A 22794-nucleotide genomic window follows, 5' to 3' on the forward strand; every position below is an offset into this window, starting at 1 on the left:
GAAACTACCTGAACCACAGAAAAGAACCACCTGAAAGGAAAGAGGAAACAATCCTTGCAGCTCTCACAAGGCTGAAAATAGTTTGCGTTCCCACCAGTCACAATGGTAAGCCCTATAATTCACAAGTTTTGGGTAGAATCATTCGAAGGGTATTGCCTCAGTAGTGGGGAAAAATTCAGTCCTAAAGGCTACTCTAGTCCAGCCTAAGAAATATTAAAAACAAACCCGAAAGACTCAAACTGTTTCCTGCATCCCAGTACAAAGCTCAAGAGTATTTCTAGGAATGCAAAAACATCCAGCACCCAACAAGGTAAAATTCGACGTCTGGAATCCAATCAAGCCCCTGGTCAAGGGAAGGAAGCAGAAATGAAGAGGGAGAAACAATGCTCTATCTTGTACATTTTATGAATGTTATAATCGCCTCTTCTCCCATCGTAAGGCTATTATTACCTTTTTCTTTATACACCCAAGCATTGTTTGACTTATCACAATAAGCATGCATTATCATCGTTATTTTAAAAAGGCTTTGTGAACAAAGCAATCAAGAAAATGGGAATATCAAACAAAAAGGAGACAAAAGAAGTTCCTACAGCACATCAAAACTGACTGAAGGTGTCTTTCTCCCTATTTCCTCTGCCTTTTTTTTTCCTCTGGCTGCCTCCCTCTCTAGAAAGTTCTCACTTTCTTTACCTTCATGTCTTGCATTTCTTAACCTTTCTGGATTTTTTAGCTGAACACAGAATGCAACTGCAGCATGGCCAGTTGTTACAGGAGACTTTGTTTCTTGTTTTTTATTTTTAAATGGGCAGATCTTAATGTTTCACATTTACTTCTCAAAGAAAGAGAACACCAACGCCGCCTCTCTGGTGTTCAGCTGCGTTTTATCTGGTCCTCTCCTCTACTCCTTGAGTCAATGGCCGGGCAGTTAAGTCTCCACCAGACCCGGTCTGTTTGCCCAGAATCCACCTGCCCTGTCCCTAGGCAGGAAAACTGCAACTTAGGCAGCATCTGCTTGGACTGAAAACATGTCCCACATCTCCTTTTTTCCCTCTGGAGAAAGCTCTTTCTGGCATGGAGTGGGGACAGCTAAGGTCTCCAGGCTGCTGATGAAGTGAGGGAAAGTGGAGGGGAGTTGGCGCCGAGATGGGCGGATAAAAGGAGCGACCGCTCAGCAGCGACAGGGAGAGGCAAGAGTAAGGCGCCCAGACACCATATGTACAAGGGGAGGAGAGAAAACAGAGGTGGCGCGCGAAGGCTGAGCGCCCAGGCAGCCAGAGCCCAGATCGGAAGAGCAGAGTCCGGGCAGAGGGGTCCGCGGGCTCTGGAGGTGCTGGACGGGTGCGATCCGAGAGCAGACCGGGGCCCTCGCGAGCCTCTCCCGGCCGCTGCCCGCGATGAGCGAGGCCAGCCGGCTGTGCTCCGGCTACTACAGCCTCAACCAGAGCTTCGTGGAGCCCTTCCAGTGCCCCCGGCGCGGCGAGGGGGCCGCGCTCCAGTACTGCTGCGGCTTCGCCGACCTCAAGTACTGCTGCAGCGAGCCGGGCAGCTACTTCCCCTACAAGCACAGCTACATGTGGAGCCTCAGGTGGGCTGAGAGCCCGCGCGTGCGGCGGCTGGCCGGGCCCGGGGCTAGGGAGGCGACAAGCGGAGCCACGCCAGGGTCAGGGAGGTCTCCCCCGTCCCCGCTATCCGCCCTGGGTTGGGTACCTACGGAAGGACGCGGAGCCTCTGAGGGCGGGTGAGGGCAGGGAGAGAAATCTCGCCCCGGCTCGGAACTCCCCCGGAAGTCAGGACCGGAGGCGAGGCGCGCGCAGGAGGAGCGCGGGCTTTGCGCCCAGGGCGCACTTGGGGCCCGCCTGGCTGGCCCCGCTGGGTTCCCCGCCCGCCTCCAGGGAGCCGACTGCTCTCGCCTCGCCGGGGACCAGTCCTAGGCTGGCAGCCCCACTGGTGGAGCGCGAGGACAGGAAGATAACCCAAGGGGAAGGTTTAAAATCATCTTTTTGGTTTATTTGGTGTATTTGAAGAGAAAGGAGGCTCCTTTGGGGCTCTTTTTACTGCATTAACAAGGACTAGAATATTTTAAGACTCTTTGAGGGGTGTGAAGGAATTGGCTGTATTCTTTAAAATACATATATATTTTTAAAAGGGTGTGTGTGTGTGTGTATGTGTGTTCCTGCGGGCCTGTGCAAGCAACTGGGCTTTACGACTTTCCCTTTTTGGAGGATCTGACCCCTACCCTGGAGAGAATCGAAGAGACACCAAGAAAGGTACAGCTTTTGGTTGCTATGATTATACACACACTCTGTAGAACAGGACACCCCCTTTCTTGAAACCTGAGCCATGTGGCTATTGCTGGAATGTGAAGAGACTTTCTAAGGTGAGGTCTTTCTTGTTTCTTTTTCCCATAGTGGCAATTTTATTTTACTTATTCCAACTGGTATTGATGTAGACATTTTCATTATGAATTGCTTTTCCCCCTTCCACTCTAAAGGGCTGCAAGCTTTAAACCTGATTTTTCATTTTGCTTGAAGAATGAATGGGGTTCGACAGTCAAGGAAAGAGCTCCCACCTTAAATTGTTTTGTACATATTCATTAGTTTATGGGGTTGGAGGAGATGGATTCTGCTAGTAAGAAGTATTGTGATTATGTCTCCCAGTCTCCTACATAACCCAGAATTTAACACACATGCCAAGTCTATAGCAAATGACTAAATGTTACTTCTTGAAGCAATAAAACATTAACATAATTTTCTATATTGCAAGCATCAAAAAGTCTCAAAAGGAGTGCCTACCTTCCAGTAAGTTCGACTGACAAAGTTGTATTTTGCTGGACGGGCAAAATGTCAGAAAATAATGATAGCTTATCCTTAGTAGATTACATGGGGAAGAAATCTGTATTGCACTGGTTTATTATCTGGCCTTTTGGAAAATAACAGAGTAATCCATCTTGGGGTCATTGGAGGCGTTACTAATGGCAGAAGCACCTCCAACAGGGACTGGCAATTCCTAAGTCAAACTCAACTGGAAAATGTGCCTGAGATTCTCAGATCCCTGAATAGTTCCAAAGTGACAAGCAATAGAGGACATAAAACCTTCCTAAGATGTATGAGGGCACAAAGGAGTGAACAGCTTGCTGGGGTCCTCATTCAGTACTGACAAAATGGACAGTGCAGCTCCATTCCCGGGAAATAGAAAAATCACTTCAACTGCTGTTGTCATTTGGCAGTGTTAAACCTGGGGTTCCTGTGAGTTATTGAGCTCTGAGAACACAATAGGGAGGTAAATTTATTAGAGCTTCATTTGCCCCCTATTCTTTGCTCTCCACTCCTAATTTAAAATAGTCCAACTGTGACGAGTTACTAGCCCTTGTTTTGAGATTCTGTAGTGGCTGGAGAAAGGCACAGCTGTGGCTATCACAAGGTAAGTGAACTTCCTAAGTAGGAGAATTGCCGCATTAATGTGACAGCAGCTTCAGACCCTCTCAAAGCTTGTAAAACAACTGCCATAGGGTGCTGAGGAAAGGATAATTCTTCCTTTCCTGTGTCTGGCCCCCTCCCATCTTTTCTCCTCCTATGACTCCCTATGTTCTTAGGATTTTCCTTGGTAACCTTCGTCTATTGGACAGGGCCATGCACAAGTGACTATTTAATAAGTATTTATTGAAATGAATATTTTAGGAGTCTCCTGGAGCTCCATCTTTACCGATAGTTAATACCTAGAGTTTTGCGTGCATAAAGCAACATTTCTTTTTTTTTTGAAACGGGGTCTCGCTCTGTCACCCAGGCTGGAGTGCAGTGGCGCAATCTCGGCTCACTGCAATCTTCGCCTTCCGGGTTCACGCCATTCTCCTGCTTCAGCCTCCTGAGTAGCTGGGACGACAGGCGCCCGCCACCATGCCTGGCTAATTTTTTGTATTTTTAGTAGAGACGGGGTTTCACCATGTTAGCCAGGATGGTCTCGATCTTCTGACCTTGTGATTCGCCCGCCTCGGCCTCCCCAAAGTGCTGGGATTACAGACATGAGCCACCGCGCCCAGCCATAAAGCAACATTTCTATAAAGTGAACGGTGACATTGAAACTATTTGTCAGTATTATGAAGAACATTCTTTTTTAACAGAAAGCAGGGATGGCATGCTTTGTTTTTGTTTTTCTTTCAAATTGAATGGTCTGGTTTTATAATTTGTAGATTGAAAACCCACACTATGTATGTGGAAGTTAATTAAACTAACAATTTTGCTTTCAAATAGACTAAATTACATTTTTACCTTGAAGATTTTTTAATCAGATTCTTGTCTGAAGAATCTTTCCAGATGTCTAGCCTCTTATCTGCTCTGTGCACCAGATAATATTAACTGAGTGGATTACATTCCCATGTGTCTGTGTATAATGAAGTGATCCTAAACTTTCCTGACACTTAAAATGCACAAAAGTTAGGTTTGGTGCAAACAAGTATAAAAGAGGAGTCGTCAAATATAGGGAGTCTACCTTTTAGATGAAAGCAAACCCCAAGTTGAAATATCTAACTCTACAGTGACTCTGGCCATAAAATTCCCCAGCCTTCACTCATCTACAGGGCTGGTGGAACTGGGTTGACAATAAACCAAGCACAAGAATCTCTGGAAGTCAACTTCAAGCGTGTGCTTCAGGAGGCAATCTCTTCTTTGCAGGGGTGCTCTATCTCCTGAAATGAAGGACAAGTGGAGTAAGCTTAGCTCTTCAATTTCAGTTCTGTTCTCCTTCTTCCCAAAGCAACAATGGTCCTGGCATCCCTGGTCAAACTCTCCCTTCCCTCCCTTTTGGTACAGGTCAAACTTGTCAGTGTCCTAATCCCAGGGAAAGAGCAGAAGCCTAAAGGCAAGCCAGGAAGATAATGAAGAAAAAGATCATTACTTTTCAATGACGTATGTTCCAAATACAGATAGATCAATCAGCAGTCAATTATTATTTATTTCCATTTATTGAATATTTTCTACAAGCTAAGCTCTCAAGTGCTTTAAATAAGTGTGTACAACACTACCGTGAAAGTTGGCAGAAGTATCTGTTTTTGAGTGAAATTGATTAAAATCTATTTATAGGTTAAAATCTATTGGTAGATTTTAATTAGAACAAAATGTTTTTCAAGAAGTACATGTTAGCATATTAGTCTTTCAAGATAATGCTTTGTTTCCCCAAAGTCTTTTCCCGCTTAGTAGTATTAAGTTCACAGGCTTATGAAAACTATATTTCTCAAATGATTAGACTGAGAGGTAACTGCATCAGACAGAATCATTACAAATTTAGGGTGGAGCAAATACAATCAGATACACGTTTTATTTTTAGAGAAAAATACATGGGCTTCTTCCTTAATGCTAGAAGCCATTGACATTATGCCCTTTTAGTAAGGAAAAAGTCAAACTGAACATGAACTTGGTATGAATTTCACAAATACCATTTTCCTTTAATTCAAATTGCTTTCTCCTTTTTTATAACAGTTTTGGCTTTGTAAATCAACAAATGGCATTTCACATATGTCTTTAGTGCTTTTGCAGAAACAAATATTTTTCTATTCATCATTTGTTGGTGAACCTGATCTTTCCTTCTAAAATATGTTAATAATAGAGGTTTATTTGATGGAGATGTTTTAGAATTATCCCTAGAGAATCATGTGACCTTTAATCTCTATTATGAACACGTGGTCTTCCATATTAATAGTAATGTACAGGCTGGCCGGGAGCGGTGGCTCATGTCTGTAATCCCAGCACTTTGGGAGGCTGAGGCGGGTGGATTGCCTGAGCTCAGGAGTTCGAGACCACCCTGGGCAACATGGTGAAGCCCTGTTTCTACTAAAATACAAAAAATTAACTGGGCATGATGGCATGCACCTGTAGTCCCAGCTACTCTGGAGGCTGAGGCATGAGAATCACTTGAGCTCTGGAGGCGGAGGTTGCAGTAAACCAAGATTGTGCCATTGCACCCTCCCTTGGGCTTCAGAGTGAGACACCATCTCAAAAAAAAAAAAAAAAAAAAAAAGTAATGTATAAATTTAGAAGGGCCTCGAAAATCCTACAGAGAAAATATAAGAATTTGGTGGTGGAAAAAGGTGAACTGTAGATTTCAATCAGTTACTTTTTATGCTAAAATACAGTTTGCTTATGAATGACTGAGAACAAGAACTAACAATATATTTATGCCTTCTCTTTAGTTGAACCAGTGTGAACCACTTTGTGTGACACATGCTTTTTTTCTGTTTTCCTCAGCATTGGTGCCTTGATTGGACTAGGAATTGCTGCCCTTGTTTTACTCGCCTTTGTCATCAGTGTCTGTGTCCTTTGCTATTTATTTCTGTATACAAAGCCTCAAAGATTAGACACTGGCCTTAAGCTTCAACACTTAGAGGCTTCTTCCACTCAAGAAGGTAATCAGTATCTATTATTTGTTACCAATTACCTGAACTCTATCCAAAAGAATAACTTGTACCTGGGTGATCATACTGTTAACAATGAATGCTTTTTAAAAATTCAGTTTACTATGTGTCTCACTAAAAATTCACATTGAATCAGGCCTTAATGATGAAATACCTTAGAGAAATTGTGCTGAAGGAAAAATAGCAGCAGGATGTAATTATTCTCATGAAAATTAAATCATTGGTTCAGTAAATCCGCTTTAAATATATTTATGTTCCTTCCAGTTATTAAGGTTTATCCTCTTGAAATTTTTAAAATTTTGATTTTGGATGGAGTCAAAGAAGTCAAATTGTTGTGGGAGGTCAGGGACCCCAAACAGAGGGACCGGCTGGAGCCACAGCAAAGGAACATAAATTGTGAAGATTTCATTTTAATATGGACATATATCAGTTCCCAAAATTAATACTTTTATAATTTCTTATGCCTGTCTTTACTGCAGTCTCTGAACATAAATTGTGAAGATTTTATTTTAATATGGACATTTATAAGTTCCCCAAATTAATACTTTTATAATTTCTTATGCCTGTCTTTACTTTAATCTCTTAATCCTGTTATCTTCATAAGCTGAGAATGTATGTCACCTCAGGACCACTATTGTGTTAAACTGTACAAATTGACTGTAAAACATGTGTGTTTGAACAATATGAAATCAGTGCACCTTGAAAAAGAACAGAATAATAGTGATTTTCAGGGAACAAGGGAAGACAACCATAAGGTCTGACTGCCTGCAGGGTCAGGCAGAATAGAGCCATACGTTTCTTCTTACAGGGAGCCTATAAACGGACCTGCAAGTAGGGAAGATATCACTGAATTCTTTTCCTAGCAAGGAATATTAATAATTAAGACCCTGGGAAAGGAATGCATTCCTGGGGGGAAGTCTATAAATGGCTGGCCTGGGAGTGTCTGTCTTATGCGGTTGAGATAAGGACTGAAATACACCCTGGTCTCCTGCAGTACCCTCAGGCTTATTAGGGTGGGGAAAAACCCCACCTTGGTGAATTTGAGGTCAGACCGGTTCTCTGCTCTCTAACCCTGTTTTCTGTTGTTTTAAGATGTTTATCAAGACAATACTTGCACAGCTGAACATAGACCCTTTTCAGGAGTTTTTGATTTTGCCCTTCGCCTTATGATCTTTATTGGCTTCAGAAGCATGTGATCTTTGTTCTCCTTTTTGCCCTTTGACACATGTGATCTTTGTGACCTACTCCCTATTCGTATACCCCCTCCCCTTTTAAAGTCCTTAATAAAAACCTGCTGGTTTTGCGGCTCAGGTGGGCATCACGGTCCTACCGATATGTGATGTCACCCCTGGAGGCCCAGCTGTAAAATTCCTCCCTTTGTACTCTTTCTCTTTATTTCTCAGCTGGCTGACACTTAGGGAAAATAGAAAGAACGTATGTTGAAATATTGGGGGTGGGTCCCCCGATATCAAATAAATAGAGGAACCAAGTATTTGATAACTTATTCTCTGAACCAAATATTTGCATCACTCTATATTGGCTAGTCAGTGGTCAGTTAAGAATTTATCTGTGTGTCTACTGTGTACAGAGTTCAGAGGGGCATATAAAATAATTGAGACATATAAAAGAAATAGAAAAAATAAGTAGAAGATGTATTGACTAGATTGCAAACTAGTTAAAATATTGGGATTTATATGTGTGTAGTGTGACTATAAAGTAGAAATAAATGTTTATGGTTTGTGGAACTAGGTCCTGTTATCTCACACGTCAAGTGCTATACAAATGCTAGTTGTTACCATTATAAAACTCAATCATAAAGAATTGTTAAAACTGTTGTGAATATAAATTCCTATAGTGTATTAAAAAGTACTAATTATAAATTTTATTGTGAGATACACATATAAACAAATCTAGAATATGCATTATAGAATATATATATGGAATTTATCAAGAATTTATATATAGAATATATAAACAGAATATAAATTTAGGATTTATGTATGTATTTAGAATGACACACAAGTGCTTACTTGCTTCCACGTAAAAATAAAATGAAAATCTTTATGTTAAAAAAATTGAGAAAAGTCCCCACCCATATGCTCTATTTTAGCTGCATCCTAAAACTTTTCGTATTATGGGGTACCTGTTCTGTGACCTTATCAAATACATCACCACTGTGTGATTGCATTAGCTCTCATTTCCTTCTCTGTAGAGGAGACCTCTCAGAGGGTATCCTGTGTCACAGAACAAGGGGGCCAAGATTCCTTGAAAGTTCTCTTCCTGAAGTACTGTTTGGAGATTGCATGGCCAAAATGACAGGTTGTTAGCTGAATTTAGTACAAACGACTTAGGCCCAGTTTCTCCACTGGAAGTTGATTAGTGATTATCAAATAATCAGATTGTAAAATCAATTTTTGTCTCAATTGCTTAGGTAAAGTTGCAGTTCTTAAATTTGTGCCTAAGAATCATGTAGAGAGCTTGTTAGAAACACAAATTCCAGGCTCTGCATTTTAAAACAAGTAGCTCCTCTTTCTGCTTCTGTCCTTGTTCCCCTGCTGTCTGCTCTCCAGAGCAGCCAGAGCAGACCTGTTAAAACACAAGTCAGGTCATGTCACTCCTCTGCTGAAAACACTAATCGCTTCCTATCTCTTTCAATGGAGAAAACAGTCTTCATCATGACCTATGAGGACTTTTGTGATCTGCCCTTATATTTCTTATCTTCACATGCCCAGCCTTATTGGCCCCTTTGCTGTTCCTTGAAATTCCTGACGCAGGGTCTTTGCACATGCTTCCACTATTGTCTAAGATGCTTTTCCCTCAGATATCTGCATGACTTATATTTTCACTTTCCATCTTTACTCAAAAGTTACCTTCCCAGGAGCTCTCCCTTGGTTACCCTATCTGCATTTTTAACTCCCTTTCAACATTTAATACCCTCTTCCTGCTTTGAATTTATCTTAGGCATTTACCATTAACATATCATATCCTTTACTTACCTGTTGTCTATCTTTTGTCCACTCCAACTAGAAACTAAGTTCCAGAAAAGTAGGAGTTTTTGTCTTGTTTGCTCACTACTGTATCCCCAGTGCCTAGAACACATAGCAAATATTCCATGAATGAATTGAATGGGGTAGCACTGCATGTGTGTGATCAAAGGAGCATATTTTGAGAAACACGGGCAAAATATTGTCACGTCACAGTCATAAAACATTCATTGATTGCCTTCTCTATACAACGCACTGTGCTAAATAAAAATTGGTTATTTTTCCAGATTTAGCTTAGGTACTGCTCCAAAATTTTATTTCATATTGACTTTAGAACGTAGCAACAGAATTAGTTCGTTTGTTGATTCAAGTTTTGTATTCTTGTCGCTATTGAGTGAAGGAGGTCCATTATAGTTAGATGAGGCTGCTTACTTGCAAAGAAATATCCTCATTCTGCCCCTCTCATAAATATATTTCGTCAAATTGGCAAATCAATTCAGTACACCTTTCCCGAATGCGGGCTATTGGTAAGGCAGGATTTTACGTGATCGGTGACTTCCTGCTGCTTTCAAATGAGGTGATTTTGGTCCCTTGCATTGATTTTAACCAAATTAGACATAGTGGAGAGCCCAAAATAAAAATAGTTCAAATGTCACTAGAATGGGAAGAGAAAATTGTTTGCATTTGAAAGCGAGCCTTTGCTGTGATATTTAAACATTGCTGTACCCTTCGTTAAATATGCATGTTCCTTTCCAATGATTCTACTACCTAGCAATGGATGCCAGTGTTCTAGCTATTAAGAAAGCAAGTCCGTGGCTTTATTGCATTTAAGGAATGTCTTGAAGGTTAGGAACATAATAGAATATTTGCATAATAAATCAAGCAAGTAAATATTACGTCAGAGGAAAATTGGTTTCACCAGTTAGCCATTTCCTTTCTCATGGGTCAGCCTCTCAATATTTTAGGTTAATTTTTACAGTTGAAACTGTTTGCATTATAGGAAATCTGAATGGCCTAAAGGGAAATGTGTTCTTGTGTACATATTAAATTGACTTAGGACACTGAACTTTTTTCCCTCTATAAATGACGAGTCTAAAATAGTCTAATATTAGACTATTTTGCCAAGATTTTCCATAGTATATCTTTATTCGATTGAATTTCATTACAATTTAAGGCTCCAACGTTTGGAATGGATTCTCAAAAAAGCAAGTCTCTGGTGGTGATTGTAGACTCTAACTGTACTACCCCTAGGGCTCATTCTGTACACAGGACCTATTGCTAAAGCAATTGATTGGTCCTTAAGTTGTGTTCCATAACCATTTTCTTCTTTTTAAACTTTTGTGTTTCGGGTCATGCATGCTTCAAATGCCAATGTTTAAAAGAATGCCATTGCTTGTAAATTGTTCTGTATAGGACGTACAAAGAAAAAGATGGCTGTGTGAAAGGCATCCTTCTGAGTCTACACTCTGAGGGTAAGGGCTCATTCCACAGGTTGTGGAGGAATTAATGGCTAATCGAGGAGCAATTAAAGGGGTGTCTTAGAGCCCTGCTTCTCAAACTTTTCCACCAGAGAATCCTTAAATGTATACAGTTGTCCCTCAGTATTCATTGAGATTGGTTCGAAGACCCCCTGCGGATACCAAAGTCCTCAGATGTTCAAGTCTCTGATATAAACTGGCATAGTATTTGCATGTAACCTACACATATCCTTCCATTTTATTTATTTGTTTATTTATTTAGAGATGGAGTCTCGCTCTGTCACCCAGGCTGGAGTGCGGTGGTGCAATCTTGGCTCACTACAACCTCTGCCTCCCTGTTTCAAGCCATTGTCCCACTTCAGCCTCCCAAGTAGCTGAGACTACAGGCACTGGTCACCATGCCTGGCTAAGTTTTTTGTATTTTCAGTAGACGCGAGGTTTCACCATGTTGGTCAGGCTAGTCTCAAACTCCTGACCTCAAATGATCCACCCGTGTCAGCCTGCCAAAGTGCTGGGATTATAGGCATGAGCCACTGTGCCTGGCTCTTTTATATGCTGTAAATCAGTAGTCCCCAACTGTTTTTAACACCAGGGACCAGTTCCATAGAAGACAATTTTTCCAGGTCAGGGATGGGAGGGATGGTTTTGGGATGAAACTGCTCCACCACAGATCATCAGACATTAGATTCTCATAAGGAAAGCACAACCTAGATCCCTCGCATGCGCAGTTCACAATAGGGTTCGTGCTCCTTCGAGAGTCTAATGCCAGTGTTGATTTGACAGGAGGTAGAGCAGAAGCAGTAATGCTTGCTCGCCCTTTGCTCACCTCCTGCTATGCAGCCTGGTTCCTAACAGGCCACAGACTAGTACTGGTCCATGGCCCAGGGGTTGGGGACCCCTGCTTTAAATCATCTCTAGGTTAATATGTAGTACAATGTAGTACAATGTAAATGCTATGTAAGTAATTGTTATTCTGTGTTGTTTAGGGAGTAATTACAAGAAAAAAAGTCTGTACATGTTCAGTACAGATGCTTTTTTTCCCAAATATTTTTGATCCATAGTTGGTTGAATCTACAGATGCAGAACCCATGGATATGGGGGGCCAACTATGTGAGAGAAAGGAACCTGTGTCTCCAGAATTCTAAGGGCTAGAGTAGAAAGGTCTGCTTTAAGCCTAATGTGCTTTAAATTTTCTGAAGTTCCGGTTTTATTTTTAAAATTATGAGAATTTTCAACTTGACTGCATAATATAATGACTTGCTTTACTCTAATAATAGCATCTTCTGCCTCTCATATCTGAGTAAAATTGATGCTCTAGGAAGATAAAGCATATTTATCCTGGGGCTTTGAATATCTATTGATACTCTGGAGTTGTAGAAGGGGCAGGGGGAAGGAACAAAGAGAAGGGTTCTTAGAGGCAGAATTTTTGATAAAAATTAGAAGGGCAAATATTAGTAGAGCTGCTTGGCACAAATAAAATAATACAGTTGTATAGGTATAATAAACAACAAGCCTGTATTTGACGTTCTCTTTTGTAAGGGCAGATGATAAAAATGAAAAGGGGTAAGTAAATTAGCAGTAAGGCACAGTTATCTAGGAGAAAAGCATAAATTATATATGAAATACTGAGAAGGAAAGCAAATTTAAAGATAATGCAAACACTTATTCTGCCTGTGAGCAAAATAGGATTTGGGCAGGCTCAGCGTGGTCTGCTATATTCGTCTTAGAAGATATCCTTGCTCCCCCAAAAGAAAATCTTCCTTTCAATTCATTATAGTTCATTATCAGTTCATTATGGGAAAATTAGGAAATACAGAGAAACAAACAAATAAACCTTGTATGTGACTAATTTTCAACTATAGAAGTTTTTTTGTGGTTTCTCCTTTTGATTTCACACTTAGAAAGTTTTCCCCTCACCAAAAGATATAAAGATAAAAGATTTAAGTATAAAAAATAAATGCATTAGAAGAAAATATAGGTAACTATATTTTCCAGTATAGTTTATATTTTCTCGTATAGTTAATTTCTGATTTCTAATATAGTTAATTTTTTTTTTTTTTGAGATGGAGTTTCGCTCTCGTCGGCCAGGCTGGAGTGCAATGGTGTGATCTTGACTCACTGCAACCTCCACCTCCCGGGTTCAAGCGATTCTCCTGCCTCAGTCTCCTGAGTAGCTGGAATTACAGGCATGAGCCACCACGCCAGGCTAATTTTGTATTTTTAGTAGAGAAGGGGTTTCTCTATGTTGGTCAGGCTTGTCTCAAACTCCCGACCTCAGGTGATCAGCCTGCCTTGGCCTCCCAAAGTGCTGAGATTACAGGCATAAGCCACTGCAACCGGCCCTAATATAGTGAATTTTTAACTATATTTTCTAATATAGTTCGAAGTATTAGTAATTAGTTATAGTTACCTATGATTATCTAATTATATAATTACCTAGCTATATAATTACCTAATATAGTTACCTATATTTATATATTTAGATATCTATAGATAACTATATTGTATTAGGTAATTATGTAGTTGTCTATATTTTCTTCTAATGCATTTTTCTTATACTTAAATCTTTAATACTCCTGGAGCTTTAATTTTGGTATAAAATGTGAGGTAGAGATCTGCCTTTTTAATTTTCCAAATAATGAGTCAGTTGTCAAATATTTATTGGCTAATCCATTTTTCTCTTGACAATTTAAAATGTCACTAGTCATAAACTAAATTCTTATATATATTGTGGTCTGTTTCGGGCTTTGTGTTTTGTTAAATTGATCCATCTGTTTATTTTAAGCTAGTAATATACTTTAAGAATTACTGTAGCTATACAGTTTATTTTATATCTGATTAAACAAGACTCCATCTCCCCTCTCCTGTCATGCTTCTTTTTCACAGTTTCTTGGCTAGTCTAGTAACATTCAAATTTCCAAATAAACTTTTGAATCACTCTGTCCAATTTTAAAAAGACAAATGGTATTTTGATGGGTTTTGTACTAAATTTATAAAGAAGTTGGGAACTACTTTTCTAAATAGCCTTAACGTCCTTTCAAAAACATTTGCTCAAAGCTCTTATGAATTAGGCTGCCAAATTATTTATTAATAGTAATATCAGTGTTTATTTCAGAAAGATTTTAAAGGAATTCGTTGAGATCTTAGCAGAAGATAGGGGAAATTGGAACTCAATGGCATAAAAGGCCACCTGTGTCCCTTTAAATAGAAAAACTTTTTATTTAAAATAATAAGCCTAGAATTTTATACAACTGCTTTTGATTTTGATGTAGAAAATCAAATTGCTCAACAGAGCTACTGCTACATTTATGAGGTTGGTGCAAAAGTAATTGCAGTTTTTGCCATTATAATAGCATTTCTGAGTCCTCCTCAAGGCACAGAGTCAGGCAATCCTCAGTCATGTTCAAACCAATAAGCAAAATAGAAGGCAGTCTCTCATTGAAAATCATTTATTTCAAGGATATATAATATCCGCTAACTTCCTTTGTAAGATACTGTTGATCATCAATGGTTGGAAGAATTTAACAATACAGAAAAGAAAGAAAAAGGTGAATTCTGGAAAAAATAGGGTAGGAAAAAAATTTCTGAATAGAACTGCCTCCACTCATTAATGAGTGACTATAGCAAAAGGGCAAGTCCAAGATTCTAACTTTCATGATAAATTTTTTGACTGTGCTTATGTGAGATCTCTCTATATACTTGAGGGAAGGGCAGGGCATTGAAAATAAGTTTTGCTCACTTCACCATTTAGCTCACACCCAGTCCTGTGCATCATCATATTAAATTTGAAGGGAAAACTACCTCTTACAAATAAAAATAAACACTTTTAGGGTAAAAACTTCAGATTGCTTGTTTCCGCAAGAAGGAACTGCAGGATGAGTGGGATGTGTAGATTTTCTACTAAATAATAAAGTAACTTAGCTAGGTTAGTACGTGGAAGCTGCTGAAGAACTTCAGAATGGTAACACAGAAGCTAGGAGGACATTGGCAGATGATAGTAGAAAGGCTTAATTACAGTTCTGCCTGATAGCCATGAGATAAAGACCTGCAGAAGTCCCCAACATTCTTTTGATATTTTGAAATGGCAGGCAAGAGCAGAGTTCACAGAAGAATCATAAGTCCCTGAGGAAAGGGTTTGAAAATAAATATAAAATTTAACTGTTATCAGAAAAATTATGTTGGCCTACCTGTGATGAGGATAGGTAGAAAGATTTCGTTCGATGAATTGGGTTTAAATTTTGGCAAAGGCCAAAGCTTCAATTTAATGCCAGTCTAGGAAGTATAGGATTAAAGAAAGGTTGAAATTTACATACAATGACTAGAACAACAAATACAAAAGAATGGAAATAAGTAGCAGGCAGCAGGAAGAGCAGCTGACAATTAACCTAGGAAAGAACTGTGATGTTGAATCTTGGCAATTCCCACTCCACTAATGAGAAAAATAAATTAAATACGAAAAAATTTTTATGTGTAACAAATCTCTTAAGAGCACAATGATATTACAGATTTATTTAAATTGAATCCATGTTGTTACCTGTGACAGAAAAGAGGCAGCTGTTTTTATCCCTATTTTGTTGGTTAAGAAACTAGTTTCTATTTATTAAAGAAAACTAGGAAAAGCTGAGGTTGCTGAGATATTTTCATCTTTCTCTTTTAAAATTATCCCAGAGTTGCGGTTAGCTGGACTGTATTATCACTATAGCTCCACTAAGTGCAGTTATTTCCCAATATGTCCAATTACTCTAAGTTACCAGAGGGGATATACCTTGAAAGCACTTTTGGATTTGTCTAACCTGCAGGAAGAGAGAACGCTAGAGGTGTTATGGTATTTATAAGACATCTTTTCTTTTTCACATAGCAATTTGGTTTTGTTAGGGGAATTGCTTTGGCTTTAGAAGCCAATCAAAAAATATCTTTGTACTTAACACTGGTTAGAAGGATCCAATAGCCAAGTAAATAATGAGTTGAGGCTGGGGAATAAAGGTCTTTACAAGTCATAAATGAACAAAAATCTATATTACTGTAATGTATTTTACAAGCCTTTTAATCTCAGAGGGGAGTAAACAAGTTAGATAAATTCCTTCAGTTGTTGCCAGAGAAATATATAATGGAAACAAGAGCATCGGAATGGGGATGACTTAGAGAGAACCCTGGAATGACTAAGTTAGGAAATAACTTCCTTAGTTTATTTCCCATTAAAAAAACCAAAAACCCCAAATTGGTTATGACAAAACACCTTGAACATCTGATTAAACTATTGTGAATTTAAGTATGTAAAAAGCTTTAGAAACATGAGGGACTTTAACTAACATTACACTTTTTATATTTCCAGGAATTCAAAAAAAATTAAAATTTTAGATACTTAAATCAGTGCTTATATAAGATACAAATGTCACCCAGATAATATAAAACTAATTTATATCTTAAATCTTTGATCTTTTATCTTTACCTGCTATGATACTAAAGAGTAAAAATAATATTAAACAAGTGAAAAATAACCTACAAACACCTTAATTTGATTTTCAAATATTATATAATGTGAATCCAAAATATCTGAGACAGGTCTCTGTCAATTTAGGTTTATTTTGCCAGGGTTAAGGACGTATCCCTGACACAGCCTCAGGAAGTCCTGAAAGGTGCCCCAGGTGGGTGGGGATACAGTCTGCTTTTATGTATTTTAAGGAGACATGAGACATCAGTTAATATGTGTAAGATGGGCTGGGTGCAGTGGCTCACACCTGTAATCCCAGCACTTTGGGAGGCAGAGGCGGGCAGATCACCTGAGCCCAGGATTTCGAGGCCAGCCTGGGCAACACAGTGAAACCCCTTCTCTACCAAAAAATTAAAAAATTAGCCGAGCATGATGGTGCATGCCTGTAGTCCCAGCTACTCGGGAGGCTAAGGCAGGAGAATTTCTTGAACCCAGGAGGTAGAGGTTACAGTGAGCCGAGACTGCACCACTGTACTCCAGCCTGGTGACAGAGCAAGACTGTGTCTTAAACACACAAACAAACAAAATGTGTAAGATGTGCATTGGTTTGGTCTGGTAAGGTGAGACAACTCCAGGTTAGAAGCAGGTAAGAGACAAAAGGTTGCATTCTTTTGAGTCCTTGATCGGCCTTCCACTGAATACACAATTTAGTCTGGCTCAGTGAATCTGCATTTTCACATAAACAGTAGGGGGAGAGGAAGCAATCAGATATGCATTTGTCTCAGCTGAGCCTCAGAGGGATGACTTTGAAATAGAATGGGATGCAGGTTTGCCTTAAGCAGTTCCCAGGTTGACTTTTCACTTTAGCTTAGTGATTTTGGAGTCCCAAGATTTATTTATTTTCCTTTCACATTTCCACCCTTTTCTTTTTAAAATCTTTTGGAGAAAGCATTTTAGAAGAAAAATGAGTCTAGTCTCAGGTTTTTTCTGATCTCTCATGGCTAATATGGTTCATTCCTAGATGGGTAGGTCCCACATTATGAGGAAAGCTCATTTTTAGCAGGTTGTGAAGTCTAATGTCCTATGAAGAGAAAATAGGGGGAGGAAGAGAGAAAACAAAAACAGAACAATCCTGGTAAATCAATATAGGCCACATTACTTTGAAGTGGCTTATGTATGTAAATAGGTTGCTGTTATTTTCTTCTAAAGCTTAAGTTGTCTAGCTTCAGTTTGCCAGGCTTTAAAGAAAGCACAGCTTAGTTTTCAGTGATTTCAACATAGGAAAAATAGGGAAAAAAGGGAAAAGAAAGAACAAAAATTAAATTAAAAACATTATTTTGGAGGCTTGTAGCCTGGAAAAACTTTAGAATTCAGTCCAAACTGTAGAAAATAATAAAAATTGAAAAATGTTAGGCAAGAATAGAATCTAATAACAGGGGTACTATAGCTCATTTTGAAACATAGTTTTTCTCTCTCCAGTCTCCCATTTTTATTAAAAACAAATCATAATAGGACCGATTTGTTTGCAAAAATAACCTTTAGTCTTATGCTTGGCCTGACTATTTGTACAAAGGGCAGCAAGGATAATTATTTTTCAAATAGGCTTTTAAAATTGGCTTTGATGAAACTCAAAGAATCTCAGATAAGAATTTTTTTTTTTTTTTTTTAGCTGAGCCCATCCATGAGTTTGTATCCTCAAATACCTATGATTTGTGTAATTTCCTCTCCTCTTGAGGTCCCAAGATAACTTGGGCCTCCTAGGCCTGTTAGAATGTGACGTTCTTTACTTATCACAGGTTAGGAGCCCTATACAGGGACTGTGAGGACATGGTATGAGGCCAGTTTTCCCCAAAGGGCTTTTATTGGCTCTATGGGTTAAGCTTGATTCCTTAAAGGAAAGCATGCTATTCTACTCAAAGCCTTGGAAAAACAACCAGTTTCTCCAATGGTGTCCGGTTGCAAAAGAAAACATTCTTATTGCACTTACACATATAACTATATTGCCATAAGTTAAGAAAACTCACAAATACTTTCCAAATTCTGGAGAAATCAGGCAGAGAGAAATATGCTCCAAATTTTGCTTACAGGAGTATACTTTACTCAATTGTTAAAAGCTGTAGATAGCTTAAAAGAAGTTTTCTTCACTCTGAAAAACAAAACAAAAGATCAGCAACATTTTAAGCAAAAAGTCAAAAAGATTACTTCAGTCTTCTTTTAACTCAGTCCACGCAGTTAACTCTGGTCCTGTTTGATATTCGTGAACATTTCAGCTCTCTGAGAGTCCTGAAAGTTTTTCCTTTATTCTAATGTCACAATTTCCAAAGTTATTTAAAAACCTTTATTCAAGAGCACCTATCAAAGTCCTACAGCTGATTATAAACCACCTTTTGAAGAGGAGCAAAACAAGAGAAGTCTTAGGACAGCCATTATTAAAACCACATTTTACTAGCAATTTGTTACTTCTGTGGCATACAACAATTTTACGTAATAATTCTTAATAACATACACTAAGTCATATTAGAATTATAGGAGTTTCCCATAATTTTGGAACACATACCAATAACATTTATACAAATATAGGCCAAAGAAAACCAAACACCATTTCCTATTTGACAGTGCTTCCTGTATGATTTCTATACCAATAAGCCAAATATGTCTCTTTTGGACTTCTGGGGACTAATAGTAAAAAATTAATGAGGATACAAGTTAGAATTTGACTTTAGAAAGTGTGTCAAATATAAAAAGTTTAAAACACTTGATATCATGAAATAGGATCACAGGTCATTGCAAAATAAGTCGTTCATTTAACCAAAGTGATAACATAAAGACTTCAAACGCAGGTGAAAACCTTTATTCTTTGAGAGAAAAGACTTAATTTCCTGAATAATAAGCCCTAATAAAGACAGCATGAGGCCAATTAAACCTCTCTTTCAAAATCTTGAAAACAATCCATACAATGCCTGATTTTTTAATCATCTTGACAATAAGATATAATTTCCATAAACCTTGTTTATTATTTGTTAAATTTGAATCTAATTATTAGAAAATGTTTACTTTGCAAAGTCAGTAATTTTTTATTTCTTAAATTTTTCATGCCATCTGTCTCTACTATATTTATTTTAAATAGCTTTGCTTGCTGATTGGGCAAAGGCTATTTTCTAGGCTAGCAAATGCTGTGCCTACAACAAATTAGCTTTTAAAAATCAAATTATACTGATTGCATGTTTAGAAGTAGAATATTAAGTAACTTATTTTACTACTAAAAATAGTTCAGAAGAGAAGTAATTGAAATAAAGTCATTATTGTGCCACTCTAGGCCCCAGATTTTAAATTTCAGTGCTTCTAATATTAGCCTAGAGATCAATACCATGCATGTTTCAGTCTTATGGGTAAGATATAGAAGCTACAGTGAGACAGCTTTCAAAACTTGTAAATAATATTGTCCTTTGAGTGTTGAACCATGAAATCGTCCCAGAGTGAGGGATGTCCTGATTGATACTAGAAAGCATTTTACTTATAGAAAAGTATCTTTAATATATATTTTTACTTACAAAAAGCAGTTTAGTTTTAGAAAGCAATTAATATGCAAAGCCAGGAAGTATTAGCATACTTAAAGGCAAGGTTTAGATTCACCTAAAGAAAAAAAATTAAAAACTCATATCCAGAAGACATGCTATATGGTGAAAAGAAGAGGATGTACAGTAGCTACTTCTAATGGAAGGAGTCTTGGCTAATGGACTTCCCCTTAGGGAGGTTTGTGGCAGATTTTCTAAAACCCGAAGAATTCTTCAAGCAAAGGAGGCTGGAGAATTAGAGACACTAGGCAGCTGGAAGAGGCTTGGGGCAGAGAGGGAGACACCAGGGAAAGTTTGGGGAAAACAGGACTTGTGGGTATCTGAACCACCAAAGACAAGGAAGGGAAGCGGGTGAACTGAGCCAGAAGAGGAAAGCAGAACCAGATCATCAGCCTAACCAAGTTTTATGTGTTATCCTAAAGGGCTTTAGCAGACAGGCTGATAGTGTTATGTGTAAGTGCTATGTAAGTATTAGCTATCATTATATTGCTGATAGTTTTACATTCTTCTCATTTGACATCATATTCTAAGCATGTTCCATGTAATTAAACATTTCTTAGAAACCATTTTTTTTAAAAGTTAAATGGCTGCATGATATCTCAGGCATGATATTTAGCAATTCTATCATTGGAAATTTAAGGTACTTTCATTTCTTGGTATTTAAAATAACCAGTGAAGAAGATGTCTATAAGTTTTAGATCTCATCTTTGATGGTTTCCTTGGGAATTTCTTGTTGAAGTGGAATTACAGGGTAGGAACATTTGACACTTTTAAGTATGCACCAGTTTACACTCCATCATGCTACACCATTGACCAAGAAAAATTACTTTTTATCCTCACCTGAGAGATGAAAAATGGTTTATCACCTTTCAAATTTACATTTCTTTCTGACTAGCAAGATTAAAACTTTTTCATATTTATTAGCCATTTTATCTTTTCTGTCACCTTCTTCACTCACTAAAAGGTGTTAATGTCCTACATGTTGATATGTAAGATCTTTACATATTAGACATGCATCATTTGCTCTAAATATTTTTTGCTAGTTGGTTTTCAATCTTGTCTTTTGCTACCCAGTTTTAAAGAAGTTTTCTATCTTACCCTTTAATTCATTAATACACCCAACTAATATTGATTGAACAACTATGTGCAAGGCATTTTTATGACACATCATTAATGAACAAAATAGTCAAAAGTTTCTTGGAATGTGGTACTTAAATTTTAGTGAGAGGAGATAGACAATAACTGATAAGCATGATAAATAGGTAAATTATATTAGTTAATAAGTGCTTTGGGGGAAAAATGGAGGACAGAAGGGGTTGGTGATGGGGATATGGAGGCTGCAATTTTAAATAATGCTTTGAGTAGGTCTTATAGAGAAGATGAGTTTTGAGGAAGGACTTGGAAAAAAGAGAGTTATTGTGCAGATTATCTGGAAGAAGAGCATAGTAGACAGAGTGAATAGTCTGTGCAAAAGTCCCAAGGGCTGGAACATGCCTGAAATGTTTAATCAAAGAGGTTGGAGTGAACCAAAGAATGAAGTAGAAAAAAATGAAGTCAGAGAGGTTAATGGTGTGTGTATGAAATAACGTAGGCCACTGTATAAGACTTGGGTGAATGGAGGGTTCTGGGCAGAGGGCATGATTCAACCTATTTTTAAAGAATAGCTCTTTGAAGGTTGTGCTGAAAACAGAATAGTGGTAGCAGTGAAGACAGTGAGAAGTGGTCTGATTCTGGATGTATTTTTAAAGTATAGTCAACAAGGATTTCTGATGGATTGGATGTAAGGTGAGAGAAAAGAGAGGCATCAAGGACCAGAGGTTTTTGGCCACTGGACTGTGGATTTAGCAACATGGAGGTAATTAGTAATGGTGAAGTAGCAGGGAGTAAAAAAGAATGGTGTCCTGGAAGCCAAGGAAATAACTGGATTAACTGCTGCTAAGAAATCAAATAAGATGAGAATGAACTGGACTGTGCATTTAGCAACACTGAGGTCATAAGTAATGTCTGTGATTTCTTCCACTGTTTTTTACATATTTATGTTATTTTCTATTGGTGAAATGATACATTAATTATTTCTACGATCATTCAACTTTCCTAATACTATTCATTGAATAATCCATTTCTTTGCTATGTTTGTTTAGACTAACTTCCGATCAGCAAAGATCCATATTCCTTCACCTTTGCTCATTTTGGACTCATATAGAGTGAGTGAATGGGATTGTGGCACAACTGTGTCCTTTTAATAAACCACATCTAAATCAGTTATAATGGCAAAGCCTTAAGGTTGGGCAAGTTACTATGATTGGCTTTAATGTAGTTTATGCATAGGAGAGGGACAGTCACACTTCTGTTAAGTCACTCAGAAATTGTTACCTTCTTATCAAATGTGTAGTTATTTTCCTCATGGAAGCATGGAGGAAAAAAGGTAAGCATGAAAATCAATTTTTTTGTTACTGAATTATTTCCCTTATTTGACTTTCAGAAGGAAATACTCAAAAACCACTTCAAAATAATTCTCACTCATACACATAGCATTTTCAGGACTTCATATTTTCAATATTGCTACAAAAACTTATTTTTAAGTGCAAATTTTTATAAGTGAAACGATGTCATAATTTCAAATAATTATTTCATTTTGTTCTGTGTATCTGCAGGCAAGTCAAATGGAGAAACCAAAGCCCTCAATTCAAATGCAGCATCAAATGCAACAAATGAAATATACTATGAAGCTGATGATATAATTCAAGAAAAAACAATGGATGCAACACAAATCCATATTGCTTATTAACTAAAAATTCTGTGTTTTAAATGCTTACTGGAGAGATGGGGCAATAAAAATAAAGTGTGCATTTGAAACAGTTTGTAATATTGCTTTCCAAAAATTCATCACTCACAAAGCAAGACACAGCTGCATTTTTGATCA

At 38.0% G+C, this 22794-nt stretch overlaps 1 protein-coding gene across 1 annotated transcript; it reads left to right on the plus strand.

The window, feature by feature from the left end:
* The first annotated feature begins 1279 nt into the window (after nt 1-1279).
* SHISAL2B (shisa like 2B) lies at nt 1280-22727 on the plus strand. The gene is made up of 3 exons (XM_003265983.3): nt 1280-1585; nt 6237-6394; nt 22526-22727. The coding sequence occupies exons 1-3, from the start codon at nt 1395-1397 to the stop codon at nt 22657-22659; spliced, it is 483 nt and encodes a 160-aa protein (XP_003266031.2). The 5' UTR covers nt 1280-1394; the 3' UTR covers nt 22660-22727.
* Nucleotides 22728-22794: the final 67 nt, after the last annotated feature.

Source organism: Nomascus leucogenys, chromosome 18 (assembly GCF_006542625.1).
Source record: "Nomascus leucogenys isolate Asia chromosome 18, Asia_NLE_v1, whole genome shotgun sequence".
In the NCBI taxonomy this organism is placed as follows: Eukaryota; Metazoa; Chordata; class Mammalia; order Primates; family Hylobatidae; genus Nomascus; species Nomascus leucogenys.